This window comes from Leptodactylus fuscus, chromosome 4 (assembly GCF_031893055.1).
Source record: "Leptodactylus fuscus isolate aLepFus1 chromosome 4, aLepFus1.hap2, whole genome shotgun sequence".
NCBI lineage: Eukaryota > Metazoa > Chordata > Amphibia > Anura > Leptodactylidae > Leptodactylus > Leptodactylus fuscus.
The window spans coordinates 35237830-35261932 of record NC_134268.1 but is presented as its reverse complement, the minus strand read 5'-3'; the positions used below and the strand labels follow the sequence as shown (position 1 = coordinate 35261932).

At 43.4% G+C, this 24103-nt stretch overlaps 1 protein-coding gene and 1 non-coding gene across 2 annotated transcripts; both read left to right on the top strand.

Annotated features, from left to right (window-relative positions):
* The first annotated feature begins 17184 nt into the window (after positions 1 to 17184).
* Positions 17185 to 23754, top strand: POLR2K (RNA polymerase II, I and III subunit K). Its single transcript, XM_075272094.1, has 4 exons — positions 17185 to 17256; positions 17346 to 17413; positions 19521 to 19613; positions 23647 to 23754. Exons 2-4 carry the CDS (start codon positions 17353 to 17355, stop codon positions 23667 to 23669), a joined length of 177 nt encoding a protein of 58 aa, XP_075128195.1. The 5' UTR covers positions 17185 to 17256; positions 17346 to 17352; the 3' UTR covers positions 23670 to 23754.
* LOC142201740 (small nucleolar RNA SNORA77) lies at positions 20231 to 20356 on the top strand. The gene has a single exon (XR_012715633.1). It is a non-coding gene; the product is annotated as a small nucleolar RNA SNORA77 (small nucleolar RNA).
* Positions 23755 to 24103: the final 349 nt, after the last annotated feature.

The following is a 24103-nucleotide window of genomic DNA, read 5'->3' as shown; positions in this document are numbered from 1 at the left end:
TAATGTAAACGCCGCAATTTGCCCACGGCAGAAGTGCCGCGGATAAAACCACGGCGTTTTAGGGAAAAGGCAAATCCCATGCTCACTTTGTGGTAAAAACTGCGGTGCAGACATGCAGCGATTTCCAAAAATGGCGCGGTTTTGGAAATTGCATCATGTCAATTATACCTACGGAAACGCTGGAGGTTTCTCCATATTTATAGTTGAAAAAGTCTGCAGAGGAAAACTGTGACCTTCCTGTCTAAAGCACTGTTGTGTGAACCACGATACATTGCCACCGCGGTTCGTTTTTCCTGCAGTGCTTTTTTGCTGCGGGACATCCCGTGGGGCCTTAGCCTAAAAGGGGCTGTCCAGTTGGATGCTTAGCCGCTATTCACAGGGTACCAGGGGATAAGTGTTGGATACCCATGGGCCCCATTCCATAGTACCCCAGTGATCCAGACGATAGAGAACTGAAAGTCTCCCTATGGTGGAGGCCCCATGTGGTGTAAAAACTGCTGCAAAAAAAAAAAAAAAACCACAGCGTATTATGACATTTTCTAGAATTCTATCCACACATTGCAGAAAAATGTTCTCAGAAGAAATGCTGGGATTTCCAAAATGGTCATGTTTATGAAAATCACAGCAAGTCAATGTTGCCTATGGAAACACCCGCTTTTTCATATAAATCTAATTGAAGCAGAAAGTCTGCAGGAAAATGCTGCAGACTTTCTGTGAAAAGCTGCAATGCATTTCCACTACGTCTTTTCCCACAGCACCTTTTCTCTGCAGTGTGCTACATAGTGCCTTAGGGCCCCTTCACACGGAGTTTACGTTCTGTGTATTCTGTCCATTTTACACGTGTAAAATGTAGTTAGCCATTGAGTTCAATGGCTTGTTCGTATAACGCACGCATCTTTTTGCGTGCACATTATACGAACAAGCCATTGAATTCAATGGCTAACTACATTTTACATGTGTATTTTTTACATGTGTAAAATGGACAGAATACACGGAGCGTAAACTCCGTGTGAAGGGGCCCTTAGTCTTAGGCCTCCTTGTGTGCTTATGTGACTGTAGCTCATTCACTTCTATGGGGCTGCCACAACTGTCACACATGATGCTCCCCCTTAGGGCTCGTTCACATGGGGCAAATTTTGACACTGAATCCATGTCATAATCTTCCCCCTCACAATAGAGTCTATGTAGACTGCTAGCTTAATTTTTTCCCATTAGTGGCATGAAGTGAGCTGCCCTTTCTTCAGGCGAATTCCGGCGTCAGCCTCGCAGCAGCACCCTCCAGACTAGGCCCATTCATTTGAGCCTACTCCGTAGCGGGAAGCTGCAACAGTCGTGGCAGGCGCATCTTGGCCCCATCCTAACCCGGCTTTCCGCGTCAGAATCAGGTCCAAAATACCCCATACGAACGGGGCCTTATGGGGACTTTCAGTCACCAGTCATACTGATCACTGGGGCACCCACAACCAGGCACTTATCCCCTTTGCTGCGGATAGTAGATAAGTGTCCATAACAGAACAACCCCTTTAAAGAGGACCTTTCATCAGATTGGGCAAATGCAGTTTTATATACTGCTGGAAAGCTGACAGTGCGCTGAATTCAGCACACTGTCGGCTTTCCCGATCTGTGCCCGGTGTAAAGCGCTATCGGTCCCGGTACCGTAGCGCTTTACAGTCAGAAGGGCGTTTCTGACACTTAGCCAGGGATGCCCTCCTGCCCAGCAGCGCCTATTGCGCTGTACTGTGTGAGCGGAGAGGAACGCCCCCTCCCTCTGCTCACAGTGCTCGTCCATAGACGAGTATTGTCAGGAGGGGAGGAGACGTTCCTCCCCAGTCTTAGAGCACAGTGCGATAGGCGCTGCTGGGCAGAAGGGCGTCCCTGGCTAAGTGTCAGAAAAGCCCTTCTGACTGTAAAGCCCTACGGTAGCGGGACCGATAGCGCTTTACACAGGGCACAGATCAGGAAAGCCGATAGTGCGCTGAATCAGAGCACTGTCAGCTTTCCAGCAGTATATAAAACTGCATGTGCCCGATCTGATGAAAGGTCCTCTTTAAGAGAGATAGAAGTAATATCTGTTGTGTGATATTAAATGGCAGTCAGACTCCTACATTAATTTCACATAGATCATCGCCTACACTCAAATATACACTGGACCCATAAAACTAGAACCCCTTTGTGTAAAGTGGCATGAACGTTGTACATTTTTCGCATCAGTTTTGACCATTGGCCGTGTGAATGTAGCCTTAGATATTTCAGGGTTTTTTTTTTGTAAAGTTCTGCATTGAATCAATCAGGAACTTCTACGTCAAACTTCAAAGTGGAAAAAAAAAAAAAGTCAATTGTGTCTGTCAGGTGATAAATCCAACACCAGGGGTATAGCTCTAAGGAGTGCCTCGGGTCCTGAATCGTGAGAGGGTCCCCAAAAATACCTCTGCCACATAAGATATACCACTATTCTATGGTGGTGATGTCAAGTCATGGTTTATTGCGGCAGTTACTGCAAAGCCATTGTAAAATACAGCAGTTCTGCAATAAACAATGATTTGAGAGAAGTTTAAAAATAAGCCCCAATGTTAACATAAGACTAGGCGGCTGTATCGTACCATAATAATGGATCATAGTCTATAGAATATGGCTCTGAGCTCTCTCGTATTGAGGTGTGCACAATGAGGAACAGAAAACACAAAAAAAAAAAATCAAAAAAAAAAATCAGTAGGCAGCACTCCAAGTGGAAATGCTCTTTATTCCCAATGAAGCATTCCATCTCCTCCATCACCCAGTTGAAGCGGAAACGTTGCAATGGGAATGAAGAGGATTTCCACTCAGTTTTCATACTTGCAGTTAGAGATGGATTGGTAATGCATACAACCAGGAAAATGCTCAATGGGCTAACTGATATCGACAAGCTACCTGGCCAGAAAGTCTCTCACCTGACTACTGCAGCATAGTGCAGCTCGGTAGCCGCTGCTCTTTACATCTAAGATCACCAGTGTAAGCGGCACTAAGGGTATTTGTTGGGTGAACCTTGCAAGATTCTTCTCGTGAGGTTCGTACAGCGGTTTCATTCAAACCGAAAGCCTCCATAATGGAATTGCTATTATACTCTGGGTACTCTTCCAACCCTCAGAGTATAAGGAGCAGACATTGCTCACTTCCCCCGGTCTCTGGTCTTCAGGCCTCATCCAGTCTAAGAGACATCATGAATGACCTCAGAGAACGCTAAGGCCTGTGATAGGGCCTCAGTGGAGACGTGGGTTATACTGGCACCTTTATGCGTCATGACAATTGCATAACCCACATGACAGGCCTCAGTGGTCTCTAAGGTCATTCATGAAGCGGAAGACCCATGCCAGAGCCCAGGGGAAGAGAGTAACATATGGTACAACGTACCACTATAGGAAGTTGTACTGTATGGAGGGGCCACTATGGGACTTTTATTCTTAAAGGGATTGTCCAGGAATTGGACAACTTCTGGAGGGGCCTGGGAAAGGTGTAACTTTATAAAAGCAAATAAAAATAAATAAAAACACGCTGCGAGTCTCATTTTACAGAAGCTCTGTATTACATATGACCACTGTGGCCAGTTAGCAACTTCAGCGATTACTGCAGAGGTCACTCACATTCATCACCAGTCCCTCTCCAGTAACAGCTGGGGCTACTGATGGCCTCAGGTTAAGTTCACATCTGTGCTGGCGCCTCCATCACAGAAACCCCCGAAGAGAAGAGTTTCAGTATAAAAACAGTGGATACCTTCAGTGCTCAGTTATAGTCTATGGGGTCCATAGGTAACCACTGGTTTTGCAGTCTAGCCCTCACTCATTTGGGTCCCCCGATGCAACCAGAAAATGGAGACATGCGCAGATGCAAACCTAGCATTAGCGGTCATATGGGATGCAGGGTTTCTGCTGAACAAGGCATGGTACGTGACCAAATGCAGTGCAGCAGTGGACACTGGAATGCCAGGAAGTTTGTTTTCTTTTAATATTACACCTGCCCCTCCCCCCCCCCCCCCAGAGTTTAATTGTCACTATACAGATACTTTCCAAATCCATCTGGGCCTAGTCAGCGATGGACATCCGTGACAGAATGCCATTGCAGGGAGCCAGGAAAATTCATTCCTCTTCATTTTTCATCATGTATATAGGCCCTAAGGATCCATTCACACGGAGGAAAATGGAGCTTTATTTGGTGCTGAATTTTCCACACTGAAAAAAAAAGCCTCCCAATGACTTCAATGGGTTCTACTAGCAGAAATTCTGCTAATGGGGGAAAAAAAAAAAGAAAAAAAAAAAAAGAAAAGCTATCGGCACCCATTGAAGTCAATGGGAGGCTTTTTTTCAGCGCTGAAAATTCAGCACCAAATAAAGCTCCATATACACAACTATAGAATCCGTGAAAATCAGAATAGAGACCACATGGATGGCAGCATGTGCAGTTCAAGGAAGGCAAGGGATGCTTTGACCCAACAACTTTACTATAATTCGTCACACAAAGATAATAACCCTATTACAACTGAAAATCCTGTCCTAACAGCAGGTGCAATGAACCAAACTCATAGCATCATATATCCCTGTAGTAGTTAACCTGTAGCCAGTATGGGATTTGTCGCCATGTTAATCAAATGAAGGGAACAGGAATATATAAAATGCACGTTTACAGCACTGCCATTATAAAGTATTTCTGAGACCGCTGCACTTCTTGTATACCATCAGTCAAAATATATGTGAGTTACGTACAACAATAAAGTTTCCAGACCTGGATATCCATAGGCCTCTAGACACCGAAGTCTCCTCCAGCAAACAAAACAGATTCTAACCCTGAGCCAACAATCAAGACACAATGAGGAATTAACAGGCTGGTATTACTGATTAGGCCTGGTTCACATTTGTAAGCTTAACAAATCACATGACAGGGCACATGTTGCCTTTCTATTGCTAACAGAATGTCTATTGGTCGCATTTCCAGACTACCTGTGTAGCCTTAGTCCTCCTTTACATGACCGTAGTGGTTTTTATCGTCCTCAAATATTGATCTGCAATCCACCAAAAAACAATCATGGACGTGTATAATACCCTACACAAAAAATGTGGTCGTGTGTCTGGTCCCGTAGGAATTAATGTGTCTGTGCTTTTATCTGCAACTGCAAATAAAAACTATGGACACACACAAAGTATGTCACACACGCTCTCCGGATTTAGGAAGATGTAAGTATTTGATGCTGATTTTCCAAGCAGAAAATTTCTGCTTCAGGAATTTGAAGAGTATTCTGCTTGACAAAAACCAACAAGGATTATGATGCTGAATTTGAGGCGGAATTTCTAGAAGAGCATCACTGTATTTTGCCTTTATTAGGCAGGCACAAATTCCAAACTTTCTGAAAATGAACAATTTTCCTGGTGTCACCACATTCTAACGCTTAAATTTTTTTTTTTTTTTACTGGGCTACGGGACAAGTTGTTACACGGTAAGTAAGCGGCCATTTTCTTGTGGCCCGAGGCCTAAAAGTTTGACTCCCAGCACCGGAAGAAGAAGCGTGAAGAGGCCATTCCTGAAGAAGATGGAGGCAGCGCTTGAGAGTTCTCTCGTAGCATTGAGGACACCCCCAGTGCTGCGAGAGAACCATTTGAAAACCGACGAAAACCGGGATTTCTACCAAACGGCAGCCCAGAGAAGACATCTAGGTAGAAGAAGAATAACCTTTCTTAAGGCTATTCCTACCTTTTAGTCACAAAAAATTGCTTTTTAATGATAGGATCCCTTTAATGTCATAGTTGAGGACATCAATTTTTGATAGGTGAGGGTCTGACTGCTAAGACCCTCCAGATCAGCTATTTCTTCATACTGGCGTGAGCTACACATCTCATTCTCAGTAATAGCAGCAGGAATGAACACCACAATGGCATACCTCCCAACTTTTGAAAAACCGAAAGAGGGACAAAGTGTGTGGCGAATTTAGCTCCACCCACTTTTATGTTGACTTCACCCATTCTCATTCATTTTTCATGTGCCCCTACACAGTATAATCCTCCTACAGTCACCCGTAAATTATATGTCCCCCTCCATCTCTGCCCCAGATTCATGTCTTCCATCTCTGCCCACAGTTTCATGTCCCCCCATCTCTGCCCCCAGATTCATGCCTCCCCATCTCTGCCCCCAGAATCATGTCCCCCATCTCTGCCCCAGAATCATGTCCCCCCATCTCTGCCCCCAGAATCATGTCCCCTCATCTCTGTCCCCAGATTCATGTCCCGCCATCTCTGCCCCCAGATTCATGTCCCCCATCTCTGCCCCCAGATTCATGTCCCCCCATCTCTTCCCCCAGAATCATATCCCCATCTCTGCCCCCAGAATCATATCCCCCCATCTCTGCCCCAGAATCATGTCCCCCATCTCTGCCCCCAGAATCATGTCCCCCCATCTCTGCCCCCAGAAGCATGTCCCCCATCTCTGCCCCCAGAATCATGTCCCCCATCTCTGCCCCCAGAAGCATGTCCCCCCATCTCTGCCCCCAGAATCATGTCCCCCATCTCTGCCCCCAGAATCATGTCCCCCATCTCTGCCCCAGAATCATGTCCCCCATCTCTGCCCCAGAATCATGTCCCCCCATCTCTGCCCCCAGAATCATGTCCCCTCATCTCTGTCCCCAGATTCATGTCCCGCCATCTCTGCCCCCAGATTCATGTCCCCCATCTCTGCCCCCAGATTCATGTCCCCCCATCTCTTCCCCCAGAATCATATCCCCCATCTCTTCCCCCAGAATCATGTCCCCCATCTCTGCCCCCAGAATCATGTCCCCCCATCTCTGTCCCCAGATTCATGTCCCGCCATCTCTACCCCCAGATTCATGCCGTTCTCCTCCCCCCTTCCTCTGCCCTCAGAGGACGCAAATCTAAGTTGAAATCGGGACATACCTCCCGCCGACCGGGACCGCGGGACAGGACACCGAAATCGTGAATGTCCCGCGGAAATCGGGACAGTTGGGAGATATGCATCAACACAGAATGCTGCATCTGTGTTCTGTGTTGGGGCGGGCAAGTGCCGGGGGGCCCCCAGAGGCTCTGAGGGCCACGGCACTTGCCTGACTATGCCGTGTGCTGACGCTGGCCCTGACTACAACAGTCTGTATACAAAAATTAACAGATTCTTATAAACCGAGGTCAAAAGGTAAGATGGTCATTAGCATTGTTATCATGGCCCTATTTACATGCAGCATTCATGATTGGACTGCTGACCATTAGGCCGGGGCCCACAGGTTGGAAACACCGCGATTTGCCCGCGTCAAATCCCATGTCCATTTTGCATTTTAAACCACAGCGCGTACACGCTGCGATTTCCAAAGCCGACACAGTTTTGGAAATCGCAGCATGTCAATTAAATCTATGGAAACGCCAGCGGTTTTCCCGTAGATATAATTGTAACAGAAAGTCCGCGGAGGAAAACTGTCAACTTTCTATTCAAAGCGCTGCAGGAAGAACAGCGATGCGTTCCTGCCATGGTTTTTCCCAAAGCTGCAGAACGTCCCGTGGGGCCTTAGCCTTACGATGGATTCAGCCTGTGTATGGACTACCAAGTGACCATGTGGCACATCATGAGCCGGACCTATACATGCCTGGAATGTCTAAACTCGCACTGTTAAGTCTCCTAGCAGGACAAAACAATTTTAAATAAAGTTTATTGACAATATTGTAAAACTGGAAAGAAAAAACAAAACTGTATATGTGTGTGTGTGTGTGTGTGTGTGTGTATATATGTATACATTGTGCAATAAACAAGCCTCATACAGCGATAGTTATGGAAAAAAGAAACACTGCCTTAGTGCTAAAACCGTATTGGTTTTATATCGCTATATATATGGCTGTATATATCGCCATGATAACAGCATCCACTTGCAACCAATAGGATCGCTGGATGTAAATTTGAAAATGACAGTTGGCCGCCGTCAGTTACTCCTCGCAGTGATGATGACGGAGATGGGCAGGCTCGGCTCGGCTCGGTGCGGTGACAACATTGTGGCCACATCTAGGTTAAGTAATTGGGATTTAATCATAGTACTGAATATCATAGGACACAACCGATCATATCACCAATCTTATTACAGATATGGGAGGAGGGGGATCATACATGTCCAGTATTGGTCTATAAATTCACTAGACATATTTATATGTGTGTATAGGGTGTATTATAAGGTGTGTGTACTATATGTATGTATAGATAAATAGATATGGCACATATACATGTAGAGGTTTTAGTAGTGTCAGTATTAGTAGTAGTGTTAGTCATGTATGCGTGTCCTATTATGTCATACATATCTCTCTATATATAGTGGGGGGAGTTATCAGTGGAAAAAATAGGCCGTAGATTTCAGGCATCATAATACTGATGGGGCCAGTAGCCCTACCAACACCATGCCCCTCGCTACACTCCATATCGGGACAGTGGAGAGGGTGGCGTAAATTACAAAAAAATTGCCATTTTTTTGTGCAAACTTGGCATAATAATAATAATAATAAATTGTATTTCTATAGCGCCAACATACTAATTTCACCCAATATGTTTAACACTTGGTTCACACTAGTGTTGCATCTCCATTCTTGTGGTCCGTTATAGGACCAGAGAAACAGAGTCAGACCGCTAAAATAGTCCAACGGACCTCATTGACTATAACAGGGTTGTTTGGGTATCCATCATTGTAAAACTGAAATCGCCAGAGGAAAAAGTTCTGTGTGTGTATGTATATAGTAGGACAGCAGCAGAGTATGTGTATAGTATATATATATATATATATATATATATATATATATATATATATATATGTAAGTATATATATATATATATATATATATATATATATATATATATGTGTGTGTGTGTGTATATATATATAATTATTTAGATGTCGTTTTTTAAATATGTACACGGTGTCCTGTTTTGTAGCAAGTTTTTCTAGAAGATTAATTTCTCATTAGCCTCTTTTAAGTCTGTTGTTCTGATCCGTCATATTTATTATAACTCGCTAGTTTTCTGGTATAAGTTACACTAGACATCTATGCCAGTTAAGAACCTAGAGCTGGAGCCTCTTCATAAATCACTGGTGTCCTGCGCCTGTCGGGGCCCTTACTCAGGCTGGTCTAGGCAATGCCAGTTTTAATAAATCTGCTCCAACGGGCTGCGCCTGTATCTGTCAGTACATTAGTTCTTCAGTCTGTTCTGGTTGTATGACAGATTGGAACAACAGAATTAAAATTTAGTGTGGATTTAGCCTAACTAGTATTCATAAGGTGTGTGTGTATTTTGTGTTTGTGTGTATATAATATGTATATATGTATTTAGACACATATGTAAGTAGGTATAACAAGTATCTCTATAAAATATAAACAATCTTGAATCCTGAAGTGGTCATCGGGGGTGGCGCATGCGCAATGATTGATGGGTGCCTCCGGCCATCTTGAGGGAATAGTTAATGGAGAGAATGTAAGGGAATATAAATAGATAGACAAGAGAGGAGTAAAGATGATCAAAATGAACTGAATGAGGTGGAGAAAGATAATAATAGAAAGTGATGGGAAACTGGTAAGAAAAGGGATATAAGAATGGTGGGAGTATGTATATGTAACAAGGAATAAATCAATGAATCAATGGATGAGATAAATAACAAAAATATGAATAAGGGGAGAACATAAAAGGAAAGAATAAAGGGGAAAGGGGTAAAGCCTGGAATAGTTGAATGGGGGGGGGGGGTGTTTAGGGGAGAAGGGAAATACTGTGTCTGTTAGAAACCTGTAGACATAAGAAATATTATTAGTAGTATATTGTTAAAGGGTTAATATCCCTATTAAGTCCACGTGGATGTAGAGTGTATAAAGCGTGTATCCACTTCATCTCTTGGGTCTTAAAGGTTTTGATTCTGTCACTTCCCTGGTGAGGAGGGGGGAAGATTTTAATTGGTGCAACTTGTGATTGTGTTCTTTGATGTGAAGCGGGAGTGTAAGCTCAATAGCATGTGTAAGGTGTGTGTATTTTGTGTTTGTGTGTGTATATATGTATATGTATTTAGACGAATGTGTAAGATACGAAAAGTATTTATTCTCTGTCCATAGGATCGGTGAGGGTCTGACCACTGAGATCCCAACCAATCCTGAGACAAAGAGGTGGTGTTTTCTCCCAGATGTGGATTCAATGTTAGCTGAATGAGGCTGAATGTTAGCGTGTTGTTTGGTGGACACATGAAGCCATGCTCCTATCCACTTCAGTAGGGGTGCTGGAGATAGCTGGCTATCCTAGAGACTCCAATGTAAGTGAATGGAAGCGACGCCCACCAAATACATAGATAAGAGGGGTGTAGCTCTATAAGGGGGGCGTAGCACATGCTCCCAAAAAGTTCAAGCCTGTGAAAGTTCGGCTTTGCTGTGTTGCTGAGCCGCTATGTGTTGTGAGACATGCGGCAGTCAGTGAAAGAGGGGTAGATATTTTTTGGGATTGGTGAAAGTAACTGATACACCAATGAGTAGCCCATGCTCGACAATGTATAAGGCAGCCACCTGTTACATGAATCTGATCATTCTTTACAAGCTAGTAACCTGAATCTTTTTCTAGGAAACACCCTATTTATGTATATATGTATAATATATATATATATATATATATATATATATATATATATATATATATATTCAGATATGGCTAAGTAATTCCATGTAATAAATATCACTATGTACAGTATGCGTAAAGTGTATGTACTATGTATAGGTAGTTAGAGAGCTAAGCAGTGTCAACTTATATATGTATGTCAATATATACCTATTAGAGATGAGCGAACACTGTTCGGATCAGCCGATCCGAACAGCACGCATCCATAGAAATGAATGGAAGCACCTGGCACATATACTTTGCCGGCGGCCGGCTGGCGTCACAGGTGCTTCCATTCATTTCTATGGGAGCGTGCTGTTCGGATCGGCTAATCCGAACAGTGTTCGCTCATCTCTAATACCTATATGTATAATATATTTGTATGTGTTTATATAAATGTAGAGCAAAATATATATATATATATATATATATATATTTACATGTTTAGGCATATCTGTTATTATTGTCATGCATCTCTATATCCAGCATGTGTAAGATTTGTTACACTCTCTATAATTGCTTAGTAAGACATCTGTAAGAATAGGTATGGTATCTCCACCTACAGTATGTCTAAGCTGTGTGTGCTGTATTTATACACATATGAATGAATATATATATTTACTGGATTAATATTTATGTAACAGGTATCTATGTATATAGTTTATGTAAAATGTGTGCACTATATAAATATATACTTACTTGTTAATGTATAAGTATAGAGTAGATACGTAAATATACAAGTGTGTGTGTGTGTGTGTGTGTATATATATATATATATATATATATATATATGTGTTACTCTTATATAATAAGTCTGTGTATATACAATATGTGGATGTTCATAAATTAAGTTATGTGTAATAATGAGAAATGACACAGGGAAGAGGTATTGTTGGTTGATAGTGTTGGTGATGACAGCTTCAAGTCGCCTCCTGTATGGAGAAACTAGTCATATGTATTGCTCAGGTGTGGTGTGACTTTGGCCCACTCTTTCACACAAACACCCTTTATACCCTGAAGTTTCGGTGGACTCCTTCTATGAACCTTGAGCTTTAGTTCCTTCCATAGATTTTCCATAGGATTCAGGTCAGGGGATTGGCTGGGCCATTCTAGCAGCTTTATTTTCTGTCTCTGACACCAATTGAGTTTCTTTGCTTATGTGTTTGGGATTATGGTCTTGCAGAAATGTCTACCCTCATTTTATCTTTATCATCCTGATAGTTGGCAGCCGTTTATATCATGAATGTCTCGATATATTTGCACTTTCATCCTTTCTTCAATTATGTGAAATTTTGCAAGTGTTGTATGATGAAAAACAGACCCGTACCATGATGTTCCCACCTCCAAACTTCACTATTGGTGTGGTGTTTTGGGACGATATGCAGTGTCTTTTGGCTTCTAAACATGGTGTGTATTATGGCATCAATTTTAGTCTCATCTGACCAGACTATATTCTCCGAGTATTTGACACGTTTGTCTAAATGTTGTTTAGCGAACTTTAAATGTTCTTGAACATGCTTTTTTGCAGCAATGGGGTTTTGCATGGTGAGGGCCCCTTTACACGTTTATGATACGCGCACTCCCATTGAAGTGAATGGGATGTGTTTTGAAGCGCTCGTGTATACGTGTCTGAATGAGTGGAGCGTAAACTCCGTGTGAAGGGTCCCTGAGTGTGTATAAAGGCCATGGAGGTAGAGGGTATTGGAGGAAGCACTGAGGTATAGGACTAACTTCACGGCTGCTGGTTTATGGTGAAATAATGTTCGTTCTTCTTCCAGATTATGGTTCTAACATTGCTCACTGGAACCTTCAGTAGCTTAGAAGTCCTTCTGTAAAGTATCAGTATCAGATTGCCATCAGTATGTTTTGCAACAATAAGTTTGCAAAGGTCTTGAGACAGGTCACCCATCATGAGATGTTTCTTGCGTGGCTTCTTAATAATGAGACCCCTTTTTATAGACCATCAGTTGAACTAGCTGATATCATGTTTCGCCATTCTTCTTCATTTTTCTGATTACTGACTGGTGTCATGATTTTTCATGGCTTTTTGCTCCTCTCTTTCTTTATATGTTCAATAGTTTTCCCCTGTCATTTCTTATTATTACACATGGCTTACTTTATGGACATCTATGGTTTGATTTCTTTGCATGTGTGGATTGGATAGGCTGTTACTGACATTTGGTGAGAATTTCATGACAGTAATACCTTTAGGGCTAGTTCACAAGGGGTTCTGCGTGAACACATTTCGCCGCGGCTTTCCGCTTCGGATTAGGCCCAAACGAATGGGCCTAGTCCTGAGGGTGGTGTCGTGAGGCGGATGTTGTGGCTGAATGACCGGCTCCTATTGATTTCAATGGGAGGCGGCAGGATTTTGACATGGATTCCGCATCAAAATCCTGTCCATTTTACCCTGTGTGAACTAGCTCTTAGAAATATATTAACTTAGAAAATTGGTGACATGTTCAATACTTATTTCACCCACTATATATAGCCAAATGTATCAAATGAATTTATTTAGTTGCAAAGCCCTAAAATGACTGTTAACATATGAAATGTCATTCAGTTCAATTGTATGTATTGTGTTCAATGCTAAGTAAAAAGGGTTGTGTTTTTCAGCAGCTCCATTGGTCTATATACAAGTCCCTCACTGGCATCACCATTGACGTTCCATTTGTGCCCAGTGACCGGTGCAGCCAATCACAGGGCTCAGTGGTGACCTCTTTGCAAACGCCACATGACTGATGCAACAAGGAAAGGACTATGTTTGGCTGCAGCAGTCACCTGGCACCAACAGCCCATTGACCTAAATAAAGACCCATAGAGCTGCTGCCAAGGACTGTGGGTATTAACAACCCCTTTAATGTTTGCTGAATCAAGTTTTATTTAGAGATTTTATATGATAGTTTTGACCCCATCGACCACTTAGTGGCCTTCTTACGATGGGTCCCTACACTAACACTTTATATATAGGGGAGGGGAGAAACTTTTTATTTACTTACTGTTACAGTGGAGTCTTGATCAAGAACCTCATCACTGGGGTCTTGTCTATAGCGGGGAAAGGCATTTAGTATAGAAGTAAAGTCTTAGTGTAGGGACCCATCTGAATGAGGTCGCCGTGACGTGGCAGATGGGCTCGCACAATTTATCAAACTGTGCGCTAAGAACCTCACGTTTATAATTGTAGTCAGTGATACATGAAAGTGTAGACCAAGAATTTTCCCATTCAACTAATAACTATTCAAGGTGCATCACAACTCATCGAATCTACCTGGTCTTTCACTCCACTTATTTACTTCTTAACTTGACTTAAAGGGTTAATCCAGCAAGAAACATTTATGAACTATCCACTGGGTTGATGACAAATATTAGGTTGATTTTGGTCCAAGTAGGTTTGTCACTGGTAAATCACAGGTCCAGCCATTATTACTGCCTGGAAATGGATACCAGGATTTAAAGGGGTATTCCCAACTCGCCTGTTCACCAAGTCGCAGGCTTTGTGCTTTCTTCACTTCCAGGTTTTCTTGGTAAACTGGTGGGCGGGGTTTCACTTGCTGTCTCCCAGACAAAGCCAGCTCCGCTATCTCTCTTCATAGCAGTACATGTTTGCAGTGAGTAATGAGAGATGGTTGTAAATAAATTAGTACAGTATCACTGGAAGATGCACAATATCAAGCTGATGTAGCAGAGCTGGATTTGATAGGTGATGAAAATCCCAAATGTACATGCTACAGGACCAAGAGTCAGCTTGCAATAAACTCAGTTTTAGGTCTGTATATACATACAGAGGTAACAGACTCCCTGTCTCAGCCCCATCAGCAAAATTCAATTAGCAGAGCTGATAACTGAAAGAGGGAGATAAACCGCTCAGAAATACAAGCTGCTCCGAGCACTCAGCTCCCCCTCCCCTCCTGAGAGCAGGGAGCTAAATCACTTGTCCTGGGTGGAGAAGTAAGATCATCCCCAGGTCCTTGGTTATGGAAACACAGTGCATACCTCCCAACTTTCTAAGAACCGAAAGAGGGATAAAATGTGTGGCGCGCTACGTGCGCCGCAGAAAATTTAGCCCCGCCCACTTTTGTGTTGACTCCACCCACTCGTTAATTTTTCATGTGCCCGCACACAGTATAATCCTCCTACAGTCACCCGTAAATTATATGTCCCCCCTCTATCTCTCCCCCAGTTTCATATACACCCTTCATCTGCCCCCAGATTCATGTCCCCCTTCCATCTCTGCCCCCAGATTCATGTCCCCTCCATCTCTGCCCCAGATTCATGTCCCTCCATCTCTGCCCCCAGATTCATGTCCCCTCCATCTCTGCCCCCAGATTCATGTCCTCTCCATCTCTGCCCCCAGATTCATGTCCCCTCCATCTCTGCCCCCAGATTCATGTCCCCTCCATCTCTGCCCCAGATTCATGTCCCCACATCTCTGCCCCCAGTGTCATGCCGTCTTCTCCTTCATCTGCCCCCAGATTCATGTCCCCACATCTCTGCCCCCAGTGTCATGCCGTCCTCTCCATTTCTGCCCCCAGTGTCATGCTGTCCCCTCCTTCATCTGCCCCCAGTGTCATGCCGTCCTCTCCATTATCTGCCCCCAGTGTCATGCCGTCCTCTCCTTCATCTGCCCCCAGTTTCACATTCCACCTCCACATTAAACTTACCTTCTCCTCCGCTCCCTCGCCGCTCTCTGCGCGCCTCTCTCGCTGACACATGCGGCTGAAGTGAGGAGCTGACACAGGTCAGCTCAGGTCAGCTCCTCGCTTCAGCCGCATATGTGTCAGCGAGACCGGCGGCAGCGGCGAAGCGAGGAGCTGACACAGGTCAGCTCCTCCCTTCAGCCGCATATGTGTCAGCGAGAGAGGCGCGCAGCAGCGAAGCAAGGAGCTGACCTGTGTCAGCTCCTTGCTTCAGCCGCATATGTGTTCAACTCAAATCGGGACATACCTCCCTCCAACCGGGACCGCGGGATATGTCACCCAAATCGTGACTGTCCCGCGGAAATCGGGACGGTTGGGAGGTATGCAATGGTTATCCCATTCAAGTCTATGGATCGGCAGGACAGTTCCCGATTCTGGGTGCTGCTCCACTGTCCTAGACAGTGAGAGATATGTCTAGTTTTCACATATCTGCATGATTGATCAGAATAGGCACGGGGTCAAAGTGGAAGTGAGTGGGTATATAGAAATTTGCCACAACATGTGCTCCATTTTGCCCCAATCCTTTGAAAGTTGGGATACCTGCGGTTGCTATTGGGGTACATGCACTCACTTAGGATTACAGGTGGATTTCAATACATAAAGTATTAAAGTCAACATTTATTTAGCTTCCATTTTTTTTGTGTAAATTACACTTTTATGTGGTCTTTGTTTCACCCTACGCTTTATTTTTGAAGCATTTGCACCTTTTTTTTTTTCCAGTTATTATACTACCCTCGCCATGGCCGAAATGGAGATACTTCCATGGGTAGCCTAAAAAAGCCTGTCAGGTCAGACTGTATTGAAAAGGGGCAATTGCACTTTTTTGGGTTTAGTGCAGATACTTTATTAAGGTGCATATAAACTAACATGGACGCGTACATCATAAATAGAGCTTGCATAAAATTAGTCTAGGGGGCGTTCACACTACCGTCGGTGTCCGACAGGTAGTGTCCGCTCAAAATCTGGCGCGGACACTAGCTGTGTCCGTGACACCTGTCATTTTTTTAAATGGGCATCGGGTGCGTTCTTTTGCACTCTGTGCTCTTCCTTCCCTGTCCGCATGTAAAGATGTCCGACTTCTCAAGCGGACAGAAAAACCCGACATGTAGTCGGACATCTTTACATGCGGACAGGGAAGGAAGGGCACGGAGTGCTAAAGAACGCACCCGATGCCCACTTAAATAAATGACAAGTGTCACGGACACAGCTAGTGTCCGCTCCGAATGTCCGTGCCAGATTTTGAGCGGACACTAGGAGAGGACACTACCTGTCGGACACCGACGGTAGTGTGAACGCTCGCTAAAAATAAGAAGCTCCTTTGAAAAATATGACTAAGAAAGGGGTGGATGATAAATAACCCTAAATGGGAAATTCTATTTCTAGTGCAAATGATGATAGAGTCACAATCCTCACCAAACCTATGTCAGTTGGTGCTAATTTTCCACATGTATTTCTGGGCTGGTACATGTGGATTTTGGTACGCGTGTTCCGTTTTTCTATAAAGTGCATGTGTCCTAAAAGTACATTGAATGAGCATTGCAGCTCATGCCAACACAGGAAATAGCTGATCTGCGAGGGTCCCGACAACCTAAACTTAATATCATGGATGGATCAATTAAAAAAAAAACTGGGTAACTCACTATAATATCTTATACATGCTGTTGTCAGCTAAAGCAAACAGTGCAGAGGTTGGTAAAAGTAAGAATAAAACTAAAATGTAATAGGTGAAAAACTTCTGCACTAACTAAATATATAAAAATAAACTAAGTTATGCCCACAATCAAAATGGCCGGGGCAGCACTTCCGCCCAGAACAGTGACGTCCTGTAGCTGCGTCCCGTATACCACTGCTCATTTCCGGTTACGTCATAACCTTGCGCCCGATTCGGCAGACAGCGCACGTTCTAGTGTTGTGAGGCCGGTGTTGGAGCTGTGCGGTACGCAGAGTGTGTATATGACTCTAATTGGTGTGTCACGTCTTCTCACCTGTTTCTCATCAGGATCTGACCATTTCTTTTATTTTAAGGCTCAGTATGGAGGCCCAGAAGGACGCCCCTCCACCCAAGCAGCAGCCTATGATCTACATATGTGGCGGTAGGTGATGTCTCCGGATCTCATCACCATTACTATACTGACATGTCACCATAGCGGGATCTGAGGCTATGAGCTGTATACGCCTAATATTGGGGGTGATTACTGGATGATTTTGAAAAGACAGGGGTGCAGCAGAATCATTATGGTTAACCCATTTGGTGTGACCAACTTACTGACTCTCTCCTCTGGATAGATGATCACCTGAAGATCTTCAGGATACCTGGCACCTCAGTGGATCAGTGTTCTGAAGAGGGAGAAGTGCTACCTGGGCACTGCTTCCACTTTGCAGTCCATATGATGTTACATTCACCGGTCACATGGCCTGATCGCAGCTCAGTCCCATTCAAGTGAATAGTTTGAGCTGCCAAACTAAGCCCAGCTACTGCATAGATGTATGACGCTGTGCTTGTTATGTACTCGCCTGAACATTGTGGTCTGCTGATCAGCCAGTGCCAGGATGTCAGACCGTTGACTGTTTTTAATTGATGACCACTTCCTAAGTCATCAATTGTAAAGCGTGGAAATCCCTTTAAGGGATTGTCCAAGATTTTTGTTGAAAATTTGATGAATGGCAGGAAACCGTGGAAAATAAAGAAAAACTTTACGCACTTAAGTGCTGCAGCTCTATTTCCTGCTGGTTCAGAAGAGATGCCATGCAGTTGCTTGTGACCATGCAGGATCCACACGAATGGGGCATTGCTGCTTCAACACCCGTGGATGTGGTAGAAACGACAGTGAGGTCTTCTAGTCCTATGACCTGTTCCAGGACCTTATTTTTGCATTACATGGACTGTCTATCTATTACAGTGGACCCTGTGTAATTTCTCAAAACAGTGTTTGATGAGGTTGTCTGAGATCGGGAATCATAACCCTAATTTTCTGATTGCTCTGGGGGCCATTGGTGGAAACCGTCACTGATCACTACTCACATGAAGACCTGCAGTGCTTCGATCTATGGATTTCTTGAATTAGAGCAAACCTACATGATTAGGAAGTTATGACAGATAGTTGCAAAATATTAAAGGGCTTTTCCACTTGGCCAATCACTGGCTGCAGTGGATATCGACCTCAGCCAGTGACTGACTGAGCAGCATTTCTTATATGTCAAGAGGAATGAGAAAGTATAGCGACTAGAGATGAACGAGTACTGTTCGGATCAGCCGATCTGAACAGCACGCTCGCATAGAAATGAATGGACGTAGCCGGCACGCGGGGGGTTAAAGGTCGGCCGCCGTCAAAGCGGAAGTACCAGGTGCATCCATTCATTTCTATGGAGCGTGCTGTTCGGATTGGCTGATCCGAACAGTACTCGCTCATCTCTAATAGCGACCAGTGGGCACTGGTGAAGTGAACATTGCAAAGTTATCTGCCAAAAAAGTCCTTTAATTTTGGACCATCCCTTTAACTTTAATTTTCAAACACAGAAGAAGACTTTTAAAATGAACAAGGAGGATTTAAGGACTTGTCATGTCCTCTGACATTATACCTCTAGAAAGCTGACAGTGCCCTGAATTCAGTGCTTTCAGCTTTACTGGTATGTGCCCTGGTTGCAGAGATATCAGAGCTGTTAGTTTTGTCACCGATATCCCTGCACTGTCAGAGAGGGTGACTTTACAACAGGGACGCTCCCCTGACCGGACACTTCTATAGTGAAGAGGCCATTCCTCACTACCCAGTGATGATGCTCAGCTGTTAGGTTGGCCTTTCTTGACAGTGCAGACATATTAGTGCTGAAACTAATGGTACCGATATCTCTGCAACCAGGGCACGTACCAGCAAAGCTGGTTGGTTGCTTGGACAAGGAAGCCTGCAATGTGTATATCTGACTACCTCTCTTTGTGCTAGCTCACTGAAATGCTTTTAGTTTCTTTGAACAAAACAAGTCATACAAAATCTAAATTTTATTTTTTATCCATAATTGCTCAGTACTACATTTTGTGTGCGTTTAAACCTCTGTCTACACTGTAATGAATCCTATAAATCTTGGATCACGTAGATTTGGTGTCTTGTTGAAATGCTTCAGCTCAGTGACTGGTTGGCCAGTGAGCTTCTAGTATGGCACTCCTGTATTTTTCTATTAAGCCTGTCCTTTCAACTTCTCTTTCAGAATGTCACACAGAAAATGAAATAAAAGCCAGAGATCCTATCCGATGTCGAGAGTGTGGCTACAGAATTATGTACAAGAAAAGAACAAAGAGATGTATCCTTAAACCATTGTGCATTTCTGTCTGATACTGGAGATCTAAACTTAATGTATGCTAGTGTGGCACAACGGCTAATTCTGGCCCACCATCCAATGAGAAGGTGACTCCGACGTTAGGAAAAAGTAGTACTGGGTATGTTAGAATTCAACATGCTCAGTCTCTTGTTCTCATTGGAGTTAAAGGGGTTGTCCCATTAATGATACTTATCTCCTGCCCACAGGATAGAGGATAAGTGTCACATCACTGCTAGGGGTCTCCTCCTTGTGAATGGAGTTCCTTTCACTGCTATGGGGCTGTTGGTATTGCAGCCTCTATAGCAGTCAATGGAGTGCCAGTCACATAAGTGCACTAGTGCTCCATTCACAAGGAGGAGGCATGGGGGACTTTTGGTCCCTCATTTTGATCGCTTTTGAACCCCCAACGATCTGACACTTATTTTGTATTTAAAGAGGACCTTTCATGGGTTTGGGCACATGCGGTGTTATATACTGCTGGAAAGCTGACAGTGCAATGAATTCAGCACACTGTCGGCTTTCCTGATCTGTGCCCCTGGATAAGAGCTATCGGTCCCGGTACCATAGCTCTTTACAGTCAGAAAGGCGTTCCTGACATTGCAGACTCACTCTGTGCTCAACTGCAAACTCCAGTTATAGCGCTTTTTCTGTCTGCTATATAAACACCATGGTCATCTGAAGACTTTCTTTACTGCAGAAAATCTGTTTGACGATGGGATATTAATGTGAATGTCCAGGTGATGTTTCATTTTGTTTCTACAAAATATTAGCTGACATTGGAGGCATCTGCAGCTTTGAAATAAACATGTTTGTTCAACCACAAAAAAAAAAAAAAGGTGTTCCTGACAGTCTGTCAGGGACGTCCTTCTGCACAGCAGCGCCTATTGCGTTGTACAATGTGAGCAGGGAGGAACGCCTCCTCCCTCTGCTCATCCATAGACGAGTATTATCAGGAGGGGAGGGGACGTTCCTCCCCACTCACACTGTACAGCGGAATAGGCACTGCTGTGCAGAAGGACGTTCCTGACAGACTGTCAGGAACGCTCTTCTGGCTGTAAAGAGCTATGGTACCGGCACCGCTAGCTCTTTACCCGGGCCACAGATCTGGAAAGCCGACAGTGCGCTCTATTCAGTGCTCTGTCATCTTTCCAGCGGTATATAGAACTGCCTGTGCTCAAACCCATGAAAGGTTCTCTTTAACTTAATTGACTTAAAGGGGCTCTATCACTAGGAAAAGTCATTTTTAACTAATCACACCTTTGCATAGCCCTTAGAAAGTCTATTTCACACCTACCTTTTGTATGTAGATTGCCTCACTGGTTTCTGAATAAGTCCGTTTATATTCATATGCTAATTAGACTAGTGCATGATAGAAGGTGCACACCTCTCCTATTGTCTTCTATGGGAGACGGCTCCTGCTGCTGCTGATGACTCGCTTCCTGTTTGCACACACACATAGAAGATAATGGGAGAGAGGAGGCTGCTGGGAACTTCCTGTACTGGCTGGAGGCTCATTAGCATATGAATAAAAACGGACTTATTCAGAGACCACTGAAGCAATCTACATACAAAAGGTAAGTGTGGAATAGCCTTTCTAAAGCCTATGCAAGCATGTGTTTAGATAAAAATGACTTTTCCCAGTGATAGAGCCCCTTTAATTTAACCTCCTTTTAAAACCGGCTGTAATATTCTCCCTAGCAACCCTCTAAAGCAGTGGTTCTTAACCTTGTTTGAGGTACCGAACCCACCAGTTTCATCTGCACATTCACCAAACTCTTCTTTAATGATAAATCAAATATGATTTTTTTCCAAATTCAAGACGTAGATATGTTTTTTTTACTGGTACACAAAATGAACTGTGCATAGGGCCTAGGGTTCGATCAAACCCTGGTTAAGAACCACTGCTCTAAAAATATGTTCACACAGGAATGTGGAGCTGATTTTAAGGCAGATTCTGACTCAAAATCAGCTCCAATTTCAGGGGCAACACGGTGGCTCAGTGGTTAGCACTGCAGCCTTGCAGCACTGGAGTCCTGGGTTTGAATCCTGCCAAGGATAACATCTGCAAAGAATTTGTATGTTCTTCCTGTGTTTCCGTGGATTTCCTCCAGTACTCCAAAGACATACTCTTAGGGGAAAAAAAAGTACATTGTGAGCCCTATATGGGCTCACGATCTACATTAAAAAAATAAATAAATAAAAAAATCCGCTCCAATTTCTGCTTGAAATCTGCTTCCAGTACATTTCAATGCAAGGCAGATTCTGTTTTCTGCTACATTTATTTTTTTTTCATTTATCAGAAAACCGAAATGTTCTGCTCATTTTTCGGATACTACTTGTAAGTCCCATTGGGAAGAATGTGAGGCAGATTTTGGAGCTTTTTTTTTCTTTCTTTTTTTCAGCAGATTTTCAGAATTGACAACAAAATCTACAAATTCCCGAAGCAGAAAATTTCTGCCTAACAAATTCAGGGTCATGCACACTTAGATTTTTGACGCTGAATCCGCCTCAAAACCAGCCTAAAAAAAAGCGCCTTTTTTTGGAGGCTGATTTTGAGGTGGATTCAGCATCAAAATCAGTGCCAAAAGACCCTGTGTGCAGTGACCCTCAGTGTCAAATTCCTCCTTGTGTACCACCCACACCGAGCTCTTACCTGGGGAAATCTGTACACAATTGTATTGCCAGTATGCCGTGCTGTAGCACTTACCAAAGGGGGAATGCCCGTGTGTGTGTGTGTGTGTGTATATATATATATATATATATATATATATATATATATATATATTACCTAGAAAGGTGGTTCTGTATATAATGCAAGCTGGGATCCTCTGCTTTCTTATGCTGCCACAGTACTAGCTATAAAACAACCAGAGATATCACTAATTAAAACCTAGTTGAGGTTGTTTGTAGATGTTCATGCTGCCTATAAAAATCACATTCTCAATTGTGTTTTTAACTAGTGATCAACTTTTATGCAATACAGAACCATTTTTCTAGGTGGTATAAAACCAGTGATGTAGCCATTTGAAGTGACCATCTTCCCCCTTTGGCACAAGCTACAGCTCTACATACTGCACTGAGTACAGGTGTATGGACAGTCTCCCTGCCAATGCCTATAGTGTTGCTAGTGGGAACTTTACAACCTGTTTTCTATTAAACAGAAGTTAGGTTAGTAAAAAATGGGACCAAACACCCCCTGATACAATAGTAAAAACCAGGGGAGTTACACTTTAAGGGTGAATTCACACTGAGTAAACGCTAGCTTATTCTGAACGTAAAACACGTTCAGAATAAGCGGCGTCTAAAGCAGCTCCATTCATTTCTATGGGAGCGGGGATACGAGCGCTCCCCATAGAAATGAATGGGCTGCTTCTTTCACTTCAATGGGACTGCACGGAGTGAAAGAAGCAGCCCATTCATTTCTATGGGGAGCGCTCGTATCCCCGCTCCCATAGAAATGAATGGAGCTGCTTTAGACGCCGCTTATTCTGAACGTGTTTTACGTTCAGAATAAGCTAGCGTTTACTCAGTGTGAATTCACCCTAAAGTAGCAGTCCAATGAAAACACTTTTTCCATCCTGGAGCCCCTCACCTGTTATATATAGTGGGTGAATAGGTAGATAATGAAAGAAAGAAAAATTACTGAAGTATCCCTTTAAGATGGGATTTTCCAGGCTAAAAATAGTTGACCTGTTGAAAAGATAGGTCATCAGTATCAGATTGGTGGGGGTCTGACCCTATCACTTATCTGTTTTCGGGAAGTGTCACAACTCTGTATAGTGGCTTAGTGCCCATTCAAGAGAATGAGCGCTGATCTTCAAAGTTTTAGTAGGGGTACTAAACTGAGAACGGAGCTTTCTTCTCCATCTGAGAACAGATGATTAGTGGGGTGTTGGATGTGAGACCCCCACTTATTTTATATCGGTCATTAATCTAATATGTAACCTGAAAAACTAAATTCTGTCATAAAGATTGGTGTGTGTTAATTGGTTGCTTTTCCTTAATGAATTCTCAGTGGTTGTTTTTGACGCTCGTTAAGTCTCCAATTCCAAGGATCCTGGATTTTTTTTTTCCCCCTCCATCCTTTTTTTTTTTTTTCTAATGGACTGTATCAGATGATGTTGTGTGTATAAATTATTACATTCTTTGTAATAAAAAATGTTATTGTTAAAAACCTACTTGTATCCATTAATTTTCCGCTTTATACCTGCATATTCCTCTTTATTAAAAGGGCTTTCTCTAATTGTCCACTACTCCATTCACTGCTATGGGATTGCTGGAGATCACTTATCTGGAGGTCCCATAGAGGTGAATGGAGTAGTGGCTATATATGCATACATATCACCACTCAATTCACACGGGACACTGGAGAACGTATATGCACTATAATTCTCATGATCACTTAGTGTTCCAGCAGTTGGACTCCTATTCCTCAGGCACTTAGTCCTTATACACAGGATAGAGACTGTTTC